This window comes from Eutrema salsugineum, unplaced genomic scaffold (genome assembly GCF_000478725.1).
Source record: "Eutrema salsugineum unplaced genomic scaffold, Eutsalg1_0 scaffold_3, whole genome shotgun sequence".
Lineage (NCBI taxonomy): Eukaryota > Viridiplantae > Streptophyta > Magnoliopsida > Brassicales > Brassicaceae > Eutrema > Eutrema salsugineum.
Window position 1 is genome coordinate 3,437,548 of NW_006256756.1, and position 13,417 is coordinate 3,450,964.

At 33.3% G+C, this 13,417-nt stretch overlaps 1 protein-coding gene and 1 pseudogene across 1 annotated transcript; both read right to left on the reverse strand.

Annotated features, from left to right (window-relative positions):
• Positions 1-9,261: 9,261 nt before the first annotated feature.
• On the reverse strand, positions 9,262-10,389 carry LOC18014395 (F-box/kelch-repeat protein At4g39550). Its single transcript, XM_006396750.1, has one exon. It carries the CDS (start codon positions 10,387-10,389, stop codon positions 9,262-9,264), a length of 1,128 nt encoding a protein of 375 aa, XP_006396813.1.
• Positions 10,390-11,749: 1,360 nt separating this feature from the next.
• On the reverse strand, positions 11,750-12,940 carry LOC18014396 (annotated as a pseudogene).
• Positions 12,941-13,417: the final 477 nt, after the last annotated feature.

Consider the following 13,417-nt stretch of genomic DNA (forward strand, 5'->3'; position numbering starts at 1 on the left):
TGTGTCTTTTATCACTAACATACTAACATTAGGTGAGAAGGAAGAATGAAATTGTATAGATATGTCTTTTTCTGCATCTGAATCCAAACCCTTAGAATAGATTTTCGGAACCAGGCTAGGTTTTAAGTAAATATTAGATTCTATTTTTTTTATTTTTTTTTAAATATAATTTTATAATAGAATTTGCATTTTATAGATATAATATTTTCTAATAAATGATACAATTTATTTTTGTGTTTAGATAAAATTTATTTTTTCTAATAAATTTGACCATGATTATAAAAACATAATTTTAATCCGTCTATTCGATTAATCTAAAAAAAAGTATGAATATAAAAACATAATTTTACTCTATATATTCATATTACCATATAGTCTTGTGTGTATAATTTTTCAAATCTTGTATATTACAAAACTCGTCCAATTCAAATGTCTATATACATATACACAAATTTCTTATTTTTATTTAATTAGCTGTCTTATTAGATAAATCAGTTGGGGAAATTACAGTAATGACAGCTAATGATTCGTTAGAAGCAGTATCTACGCTTAGAGTCCAACGCAACAACATTGATCGTGTAATCACCGATTATCACATGCCTGGTCTGAATGGAGTTCAACTTAGAAAGAGGATTGATGAAGAATTTGGAAATTTTCCTGTCATTGGTAAGGTTTTTTTTTTCCCAGTTATGATATGTTAATTAATCCTCTTTTCTGTCAACACGCTGTTCTACTGCTTTCTTTAAAAATTAGAAAGTAAGTATAATAATTTGAAATATAACCTTTTATGATATTTTTGTATATATTTGACATATAATATGAATTAGATAATTATGCATCTCTACAATATATATATAAAAAAAGGAAAAGTGGTGAGCAATGACAAAGAAAACAGGACAACTGTATATTGGTTGTTATAACCGTATTATTATTATTGATAAAGAATTACCTGTATTTTATTTTTGGTAAAGATCATAAAACCTATAATGAAAAATATTTTTTTTTTCCTATTTAAAAAGGTTCCTGCTTTTATAAAACAGGGATTAGCCTGAAATGCGAGATATATTTAAAATTTTCTTTATAAACGTAGTCTACACATAATCATGACAGCTAGCTAAGTAATTGTATACTCTCGTTGGTAGAAAAGATAAACCAACGTAATCCTTCACATGTCACATATATAAAAACACAATGCGATAAGAAAAATATTTGCAAGGAAAAATTAGTTACCCAAGCAAGAAGAATTTCAGGTCAGTGTCGAAAAAGAAGAAGAAAACTACAGTAGAAGCCAAAACCTATTGATATGCAAGATTTTCTAATGCATTGTTAATTTATTTTCTCTGAACTCTTTTTCTTATAGTCTTGATTGATACTAACAAGTTCCTTTTCGATTTCTTTGCTCTTTAATTGATTATTACAGTGATTTCAGCAGACATGAACAATGAAATTGAGCTAGAGACTCTATCCTCTGGAGCAACTTCCTGAGAAAACCGATAAAAGCAAACGACCTCAACATCAAGATGAATGGTAATTTCGTATTATAATGAAGAAGATGATGTGAACAATAATATCATTCTTATTGTTTCCCCTTCTTGCAGTTCAATTCGGTAATATATATATATATATATATATATATATATATATATATATGTATATTATGATACGATATCTGAACGATACATATATAAACAATGCAGGCAGTTCAAAGCAAATCCAGAAGACAAATTCAACCAGCAATCCTTATGATGGAGATTCTCGACCACATTCCAAGTCGAAAATCACATGGACGAGATCTCTTGAGAGTCTATTTTACAAGGCCATTCAACACATTGGTGTTCATAGTAAGTATTTAGTTTTTTCTTCTTTCTTCTAACTTATCTTTTCACATGCTAGATTATTTGTTTTCATTATTAGCTGTGTTCATTGAAATATTATCTATCATATTTTTTTATATTAATTACGTAAATAGTGACTATAATTCAGGTTTTAACATTCTTAATTCATTTTATAAGTTTAGATAAAAAAAAATTATATTTAAAGTTGTCTAAGATTGTTTGGTCAGATTCTATTCATAGTCTTCTTTTTTTACAAGCCATCCGACATATCGATCGTGATTTAAGTTCTTAACTTATTTCTTAGCAAAAAAATCTGTAACTTCTCTTTTCATTTGCTAAGATATATATAGTTGGTATTCACTGAAATATTACTTTATCATGTGAAAATTTGTTTTTAGTAGTTGTTTAGAACTAGCAAAAAAAAAAAACTAAACTAAAAAAATGTTGAAAAATTTAAAAAATAATGTATGAACTGAATAATACGAACCCTTAATTAATATCTATATTAGGTTTACTTTTTACATTATCAGTCGTGTTTATTAAAAGTATATATTTATATATTAGTATCAAAAGATAAAAAAATTTCAAATGTTTTGTTTAGGTTATATGTTTATTACGTAACAAGAGACTATAAAATTTTAAATAGAATTCCAAATAGAAAATTTTAAATTAATTTTATAAATGCTGTTTACACATAAAAACGAATTTATAAGTAGAAAAAACAATATATGATTGAGATCTTTTGATCTAATTTTTGAAGTTTCTTTTCAAAGCCATCGACACAGTAATCTTTCGAAGTTTATAAGTTACACGATCTTTCAAAGCCATTGACGTGTTAGGTTAAATATTTTATTATCGTTCATATTCATTAACATAATCTAATTTCTAATGATAATGTTCTCTAAATGTCTTTTTAATTAGGTTATATCTTTATAATGTAATATTTGTGGTGTACTGATATAAAGTTTTACTCTAAATTCATTATATTAAATCAATATTATAATTTAGAAGTAGAAAAAATGATGGGAAAGTTGAAGAAATCTGAGGCTGTTTGATAGAATTGTATTCATAATTATTACTGCAAGCCACATATACATGATTGGTTTTGATATTAATTATTTGAAGTTCATGACTTACGATTTAACGTGTTAGGTTAACTTTTTTTCCATGATCGTTTGTATTCATTTGAATAATAATATTCTCTAAATTTCGTTATATGTTTATTACGTAATGGGTGGACGTATAATTGTGAACGATACTTCTACAGTTTACTAAACTCTCAGAAAAGTATTAACTGTCGTTTATTACTTGTTGTTTTCAAAGTATATTTGGAGATATATATATATACTAATATTATGTCTTTTACTTCGTGTTTGATATAATTTTGAAGAGGCTACGCCTAAGAAGATTTTAGAGTTCATGAACGTGAATTTCATAACAAGAGAACACATAGCCAGCAAACTACAGGTTCGATCTTCTATTAACATTGCTTAATATCAGGACCATATTTTATATCAAAAACAAAAGTCAGAACCATATGTCATTTAACCATACTTCAAAGATATCAAGTATACTTCATTTTTACCCTCGTCCCTAATTCTTGAATAGTATAAAAATACACAATCAATTAATAGCACATTTAATGAAAACTGTATGATGTTATAGTTGCAAACTTGTAAAATTTATAGAAAAAAGATTATAGACTCATTCTTTCTTTTTCAGATTATTGATTTGAGAAAATCTTCTAATAAGTCTTAACATCGGTTTAGTATTATTAAATATAAATTGTAGGATTTATTCAAATAAAAACTAAGAAAATCTGAATTGATTTTATGAAACAAATATATGTATATATATATATATATACTGTGAAATAAAAAAAACTCAGGAAGTAGTTTATGTATGTGTGTACGTATATTATATACATCAAAATTATATAACTTTGAATGTTGAAATTGTTGACACTTCACAGAAGTACAGAATGTTCTTGAATAGAGTTAACGAAGAAGCCATAGAAGAGGCAAGAAGAGCTATGAACCCCAGATTTACATCATTAAGTTACATCATTGACCCACAACACTCTTACAACTCCAACACAAGCCTAAGAAACAACAGTCCTTTCAATTCCCAACCTGGCTATGGTCTTGGTCAATCTAGCCACCTGATGAACAACAATGCTGGTATACATGACTCTGTCATAAACCGTAGAGCCACCTATGATTTGAGCCAAACTGGATCTAACTTGTTGCCTATGAGAGGTGGCTTCAGATGGTGGATTGCCTTTAAAAGAAGAAAAGAGAAGCATTTCTGGAACATCTCAAGAGTCTCAAGCTCCTAGATTTGGACATCATGGTACACCATGCAATGTTTTGGGTATGAACTCTAATCTTAGCACTGGTACTATGGGTAGTATTTACGCTGGAAACAGAACAAATGAAAATGGAGATTTGGTTGGACTTGGTAAAATAAGAGTTAATGATAATAGTAATGGGAATAGCTCTACTGGTGGAACAAGAGTTCATGGTGGTAATGGTAATGGCTCACTTGATGGAATAAGAGTTCATGGTACTAGTAATGGTAATGGTTTTGGGTCTCTTGGTGGAATAAGAGATCAAGGCACTGCTAATGGCTCACTTGATGGAATAGGAGTTCATGGTACTAGTAATGGTAATGGTAATGAGTCTCTTGGTGGAATAAGAGTTCAAGGCACTGGCAGTGGTAATGGTAAGGGCTCACTTGATGGAATAAGAGTTCATAGTACTCTTAATGGTAATGGTAATGGGTCTCTTGGTGGAATAAGAGTTCAAGGCACTGGCAGTGGTAATGGTAATGGCTCACTTGATGGAATAAGAGTTCATAGTACTCTTAATGGTAATGGTAATGAGTCTCTTGGTGGAATAAGAGTTCAAGGCAGTGGTACTGGTTATTGTAATGGCTCACTTGATGGAATAAGAGTTCATGCTACTAGTAATGGTTATGGTAATGGGTCTCTTGGTGGAACAAGAGTTCAAGGCAATGGTATTGGTAATGGTAATGGCTCACTTGATGGAATAAGAGTTCATGCTACTAGTAATGGTAATGGGTCTCTTGGTGGAATTAGAATTCAAGGCAGTGGTAATGGTTCACTTGATAGAATAGGAGTTCAGGGTACTAGTAATGGTAATGGTAATGGGTCTCTTGGTGGAATAAGAGTTCAAGGCACTGCTACTGGCTCACTTGATAGAATAGGAGTTCATGGTACTAGTAATGGTAATGGTAATGGGTCTCTTGGTGGAATAAGAGTTCAAGGCACTGGTAATGGTAATGCTGACGGATTTTTTGTTGAAAATAATTTGGGTGGCTTGAACTGGAATTTCAATAACAATAACATGAGTAACCATGGAAGTTCAACTTTGAGGTGTCCTTCTGTATTGTCAGCGTTCTTAGACAATGAGGATAAGTCACCCAACAACCTGATTGTGCAAACCGATGGTATGGTTCCTGTATTAGAGAATCCAAGCATGTTTATTGATCCTCATCAAGGCCTCAACGAAATTTTCCGCAATACATCCAAATCCCAGTTTGATAAGAATCAGGTAGATTTATTAATAACTGATATTAGTTTAACCCTTTTTGCACATATATGAAGCTCATTTATATATATATATATATATAGATATATATATATCTATATGATTTTGAGCAGGATCAAGGTAGAGTGGCTGGTGAAAATCTTGGAGTTTCTACTGCTTATCCTCTTGAAGACATTGGTATTGGGAGTTTGGATAACATAAGTCATGTTTATTTTACTTTTTACTCAGTACTAGCTATATATTGCATATATATATCCATATATGTATGTGTGTGTGTCTATATGGATTGAAAATTTCTTAACCAAGTATATACAATCTATGATTTGGTCGAAGGGTAACGATAATGAAGAAACACTGAACCTTATTGCTGCTAATTCGGAAATGTATTTTTCAAACTGGAGACATGAACATCACAAATCAGGTAAGTGTAGTTTTTATCACTAAGAGCTCCTTTTGTGTACCTTACAATACTTTCATGTAAAATGACATGACATATAATTGAAATTCGAAGGGTAACGATAATGAAGAAACATTGAACCCTATTACTACTAATTCGGAAATGTATTTTCCTACTGGAGATATGAACATCACAAATCAGGTAATTAATCTAGTCTATCACTGAGAGCTCTTTTTGTGTACCTTACAATACTTTCATGTAAAATGCCATGACACATAATTGAAATTCGAAGGGTAACGATAATGAAGAAACATTGAACCCTATTACTATTAATTCGGAAATGTATTTTCTTACTGGAGACATGAATATCACAAATCAGGTAAGTTTAGTTTCTATCATTAAGAGCTCCTTTTGTGTACCTTACATTACTTTCATGTAAAATGACATGACACATAATTGAGATTTGAACATTAATTGCATATATAGGAACATGGTATTGCGGATTTGACGGAACTCTTATTTTCCGATCAGGTAAGATGTACTTTTTTTTTGAACTTTAAGATGTTTTTTAAATATAAGCGGTTTGAAAACTTATTACCGTAATAATTTTTAAAAATTTTATAATCTTTAAAGTTAAAACTTAAAACCCGCACAAAAAAGCTTTTTTTATGACTCTCTATATTTATTGCCCAAGCACAGAAAAAAAAGTATTTTTCCAAATTTACAACTGAAGGCAAAAATTCCAATTTTATGAATACTATACTGTCATTTTTTAGAAAAGTCTTTATTATCTTTGATTTGATTTAGAAGAAATGTTACGTTTGAATTATAGTACATCCAACTTCTTATACCAAATTAATTTACTGTTTTGTCTTTGTATTTTTATATAGGATTTTGACGGTGAAGACTTCATGAAGGGTTTGATCGATCCTGACGTGAATTAAGTTCTCCCAATTTGGCTTAACAGTTACATTGAGTATTATTTTATAATTTTGGTATGGTGTTGTTTAAGACTAGCTATATTTTAAAATTTTGGATATTGTTTTAGTCATCATATCTCAAACTTCGCTGCTATTTCATGGATTAATTTATATGTTAGTTGGTTATAAACATGAAGAACTATGAAGATTTGATTTTCTATCTCTTATAATTGTTTTTATTTATGAATCCGAATTTAATTAAAATTTAATAAGTTTTATAATATATTTTTTCAACAACATACATTATGTAGATTTAAGTTTGGATAGTGACCATTCTTATCACAATCGGCTAGACTACATATATCCTGACCATTCTTAGAATTTAGTTAGTTAGGGATTAATTGAATTTGCTAGGTTATAATTGAAAGATGAATGATGTTTTTGGTTAAATTGCAAAGTATTTATTAGGTTTAAAACGCTTGTTTGGCAGTGCATGGTTTGTTTCGGTGGTTTGTCCCTATCTATAAATAGAGGACTGTTTTCGCATTTGAATTGTCGTTGTTACAACACCACCGCAGTTACTACTTACTGCTGTGGCAATTCATTAGACCATCTCTCCCACGGGCTCATCAGATTTTTTTATTAGTTTTTTTTAAAAAAATTTTTGGATGAATTCTTTAGAAAAATTGGTGTCCAACCCTGAACCCTATCAAAGAGTTCTTTGAAATATTTTAATAATTTTTTTTTACAATTTTTTTTTCGAAAATCAATTTTAAAGATTTAATTTATTATAATTTAAAAAAACTTCTTCATTACATATAATTAAAAACACATGAGAAAAAAAAAATTAAAAAATGAGTTTTCCAAAAACAAAAAAAATTGCATACCAGCGTTGGAGCTGCTCTTAGCATGTTGTTCAACACTTGCTCTAATTTTTTTACGATTCTCTACATTCTCAATTAATACGAAAATCATGAAAAGAGGAAACTATGTCTATCGTAGATTTGCAATTTTTAAAGAAAAACATTAAACCATCCCCATGATTAGTATGGGCGTCATTTCAGGTGAACTCGTTTGTGAAGCGGAAACTGAAAAAAAAACATATAATAAATAAATTGCCCGGTATCACTACTTAAAACATTCTCACACAGTGATATATGAATATATGATGATGAGAATATAAATTCACTATTCATTGAAGTTATCCTAGAGGTTGCAAGCCTATAATACACAACAAAAATAAAATTTTGATAGGGTAACCTAAATGATAAGCCACAAATCATACACGATTAGATGCAAACAAAAAAAAAAACTCCACATATGTATATCATAGATATCTGAAAAATATATTTAATACTATCGTGTAAGTATAATATATATATATGATTATATATATATATATATATATATAGCTTAATCAAATAATTCCCATTTTGAATTTTGGATGGGCAGGTTTAACCGTTTTAGCCTCGGCGGTGGAAGTGGAATTGGAGTCAAAGTTTTCCCATGTCGTCGTTATGGTCACCGGAGGAGCTGGGAAGGAGGCTATGCGTTTCCTCGACGCTTCCTCCTCAAACGTTCTTTATATTGTGGTTGTGTATGCGGTTTCAGTTGCGTTTGCGGCTGCGTTGAATTCTTGATCTTCGACATGTCGAGTGCCTCAACGTACTTCTGTAATCTTTCCTCCTTTATACATTTTTAAAATAAAACAAAAGATTATGTTAGATGAATCACATAGTAACAGAATAACTGGATAATTGTTAGAGAAATGAACTGAGCTGAATCAAAATATTGTAAAATCTGTTTAAAACGCTTGTTTGGCAGTGCATGAACCCCAATTTAAGCCAAACAAGCGTTGAAGAATTGAAGAATCTCTTTAGCTATGATCAGCTTGCGAAGGTTAAATAAATTGAAGAATCTGTTGTACAGGTTTTGCCTCCCTTCTTCCAATAATTGTTTCTATTTGAAATCAGATTATTCAGTTTTAACCTAATTATTACTTCCATTTTCCTGACTTTTTGATTAATATCTCATGAATTTTCTAATTTTGTCTATACTTTCTTCAACTGCAATCTAAAATTTCACTTATCTGCTGAAGAAATGTTTAATTTCTAAGTTAAACTAAAGCTACAACACAACTATCTAATCCAATCATTGTGTCTCTGATTCACAAAAATTGTGTCTGAATATCTGGTATTTAGCAAGACATTATCCAATCAACACAGACCCAACTATAGATGCTAATCTCATCCATAAAGAGAAGGTAAAGACTAAAGCAGAACCTAAACAGAGACATTAACAGAGCCGTTAACAAAGCCTATGAGAAAAATACCTGCACCATTGAAGATATTGAAACTTTCTATTAAAAACGTCCAAACAGTCTTTCATAGTTATTTAGAAAACACAAAATCATGAGCTAACCGTCAAAGGTTTACAATTGAGTTGTTGGCAATTCAGCTAAAAATCCACAAGACACTATCATCCAGCAAATTGATATAATATTACACACTCAAGTTTGTGTCGGCTATGTTCATTCATCAAACAATAACAGCAAGAGCATGCACAAACACATATGACATGGGGACCAATAGAACCGCGTCACACCACTCCAACTTCCCCCAAACCTCTCCTCCACTGCTGCATCTTTCAAGCGCAATCACGGCGCACCAAATCACCTTGTTCTTATATCCACTTGAAGGCAAAAACTTGTCCCACAAAACCACCATCTTTCCTCCACCGTAATCAGCCAATCTAACACGAGCACGACAAGCAAACTTAGGCAATCCTTTCAAACCCTTAACTTTTCTCCACAGCCTATCCTTAGTGCTATACCATTGGATAGCTCGATCATGGTAACAATACAAAACATCTTCTATCACGCACTGAGAAATCCAGATCCTACGTTCACACAATTCTCGTTGGAGCGAGCCCCATTTATTTTCCTTTGGATCGTAAGTCAGGCCTTTTCTCCCGAGTAAAAGGTGGAGCTTTCCTTCAATAAATGAGCTTCTAGGTATACAATCCCAGTTCCGCTTATAGCAATCTTTGGGCACAAGGTCCCAAACTTGTGAACTTGGGTAAAACACCTCTATAGAGTCGAAGTCATCTGAATCTTCATCTTTGCAGCCTCCAGCTACGTATATCTTTCCATCAAAGACGCTAGCAGAAGGGGACATCCTCTTTCCCTGGAGGCTTGGACCATCGTGCCACTTGTGAGACTGGCAGTCGAGGATCGAGACGCTAGACGAGGCAGGGTATCCGCCAATGTTGTAGATATTAGAGCCAAGCGAGACGAGACCTGACCAGAAAGAAACAGGAGAATGTGGAGCTGGGATCGAAGCCAAAACATACCCACTTGACTTCTTCTCACTGGTGGTGTTGGGTAGGGTGTGGTCAGGTTTCCGGGAAAGAGTGAACCAGCGAGGGGTAGGGAACTGTAAGCATACATAGAGACAACTCTCAGTGTTGCCCAAGAGTGATCGGGTCTCGTAAAGCTCCGGTGAAGCAAGGAGCGAGCGGAAGCTCTTGGAGACTAATGAGAGAGTAGGGTAGTACAATCTCGATATGCGTGCGAATATGGACACTAGCAAATCATCTGGAAGCAGCGAAGGGTTTGGGGTCATCGTTGTCGTCTTCCTCTTCTTCTTTTTCTCCGGGGACGACATTGATGATTGCAGATTAGGGCTTTGAGTTTATGCCGTGTTCTTCACTCCTCGGATTGCGCGTGAGGGTATTCCCACATAACCCTAAAAAGGCTAACTCACAGTTTGATAATTGGGACATCAAAATACTTGGAGGCAAATCTTAATGGGCCTCAAAAGCAATAATGAAATTTTAACTTTTCTAAACTCTCTTGTTAAAATTACCAGTTTATTATACGGTTTAAAATTTAATGGGCTTTATGGAAATTTAAACCGACCACTGATCCGATTAAATTACACAGTAATCATGACTTTGTAATGTGTTGAAGTTAGAGGTGAAAAAAATATCAGTTGGATTTTATTTTTATCAGTTTCAACTCAATACTAAAGTTTTATTTGGAGAAGAAAAAAAAAACTGAATGATTGAGTTTGCTCAGTCATGATCATTTTAATTTCTGTGTTTATTTGGATCTAACTTGATCTAAATAATGCAAAAAGGTGTTATAAAATTATTGAGTAATATACTCTATATTCGATTGTTACCACCAAATAAAAGTAATTTGACAAAAGTTTCACTCGTGTAGTTCTAATTTTACATATTGGGAATGAATCAGAGTATCCTTAAATTATTTTGGTTGCAATTTCTTCTTCCTCACTGCAAGACATGAACTTAAGCTTTGATTTAAACAACAAAACCCTCTTTTCTTTCTCTCTCTCTCTCTCTCTCTCTCTCTCTCTCTCTCTCTCTCTCTCTCTCTCTATATATATATATATATATATATGTATATATATGTTTTTGCAATTCGAACACTCATTACATAACTAAAACACTAACAACATGTAAAGATAAACTGAAACACTAAAAACATGAGACACACATTGATCATATGAAAGGGAAACACAACAAAAACGCATATATTCAGAACCAAAACGATAATAACCCACTTGTCTCATTAGTCATTTATCAAACATGAGTTTATGGTTTCTCAAAAAAGGGAGACGGTCACAAAAACAAGTTTTATATCATCTACAAGTGAGTGTATACAGAGATGTTTATCATAATAGAAACATCAGTGAAATGATTCGTTTTGTTCAAACCTGTTTCATCAGTTTCTTATCAATGGAAGGATAACACAATAAGAACATATTCAAAGCAAACTGATATAATAATATGAGAAAAGTAACTGCACGGCTGCACCATGAATATAGTGAAACTTTCTATTCAAAACCAAACACAGTCTTTCATAGTCATTTAGCAACACAAAATCAGCTAATAGTCAAAGGTTTACCATTTAATTGCTCTCTATTGCAATTCAGCTAAAAACTACACGACACTATCATCAAACAAAAAAATACCAAGAGTTACTAAAGATCTAGCATTTCATCAAACCGTAGCAGCAAGAGCACGCACAAACTCATATGACCTGGGGACCAATAGCACAGCGTCACACCACTCCACCATCCCCAAAACCTCTTGGCTGCTCCGTCTTTCAAGCGAAATCACTGCGCACCAAATCATCTTTTTCTTATATCCACTTGAAGGCACATACTTATACCACAAAACCGCCATCTTTCCACCGTAATCAGCCAATTCAACATGGGCATAACCAGCAAACGTAGGCAATCTTTGCAAGCCCTTCACTTTTTCCCACAACCTAAACTTAGTGTTGTACCATTTGACCATTCCCTCATCGTAACAGTACAAAACATCCTCAATCGTACACTGAGGAGACGACCAAAACCAACTCTTAGACAATTCTCGTTGGAGCAAGCTCCATTTACCTTTCTTTGGATCGTAAGTCAGGCCCTTACTCCCGAGCAAGAGGTGGAACTTTCCATCAATACATGCGCTACTTGGTGAACAGTCCCGGTCCATCCCCAAGCGAGCGTTGCGCACAAGATCCCAGTTCCACCCAGAGTAATCATTGGGCACAAGATCCCAAACTTGTGAACTTGGGTCCAACACCTCGATCGAGTCCGAGGTATCTGAATCTTCATCTTTGTAGCCTCCTACATATATCTTTCCATCAACGACACTAGCAGAAGGTAACATCCTCTTTCTCTGGAGGCTTGGACCATCGTGCCACGTGTGATACCGGCAATCGAGGATCGAGACCCTAGACGAGGGGCTTATTATTGTCGATATATTCTATGCTGTAGATATTAGAGCCAAGCGAGACGAGACGAGACCTGACCAGAAAGAAAGAGGAGATTGCAGAAGTGGGATATTAGCCAAAACATACCCACTTGACTTCTTCTCACTTGACTTCTTCTCACTGGTGGTGTTGGATAGGGTTTGGTTAGGTTTCGGGCAGAGAGTGAACCAGCGAGGGTTGGACTCAGAAGGGAACTGCAAGCAAACATACAGACAAATCTCGGGGCGTCGTAAGAGTGATCGGGTCTCGTAAAGCTCCGGTGAAGAGAGGAGTGAGCGGAAGCTCTTGGAGACTAACGAGAGTGTAGGGTAGTACAATCTCGATATGCGTGCGAAGATGCACAACAGCAAATCATCCGGAAGCAGCGAAGGATTTGGGGTCGTCGTCATCTTCCTCTTCTTCTTCTCTAGGGACGACATTGACGACTGCATATTAACAAATTGAAAGGAGGGGGTTTAGGGTTTTGACCTTTTTTACTTCACTGCAAGAGTTTTTACCGCGTGTTCTTTGCTCGCTCAGACTGCGCGTGAGCATATTCCGATATAACTGTAAAAGGGCTAGTTCATTTCACTGTAATGGGCCTCAAAAAGCAATAATGAAATTTCAACATTCTAAACTGTCATGTTAAAAAACAATTGAACTTGGACTAATTGGGTTTATAGAAATTTAAACCGACCACTGGTCCGATTACATTAAACAGCAATCATTCAAAAAAAAAAAAAAAGAATCATGACTTCTGTATGTTCAAGTCAATAAGAAAGTTTAGTTCGGAGAAAAAAGGACCGTTCTAACAAGATCATAACTTGCAAACTCAGATTAATATGAAATCTCTAGCCATCCTAAATCAAAATGAGTTATTAAAACATGCATTTCATCCAGTTTTTGACATGAAAAAT

Coding starts and splice junctions, on each gene's coding strand:
- LOC18014395 (XM_006396750.1), bottom strand. CDS start 10,389: ATGTCGTCCCCGGAGAAAAAGAAGAAGAGGAAGACGACAACGATGACC.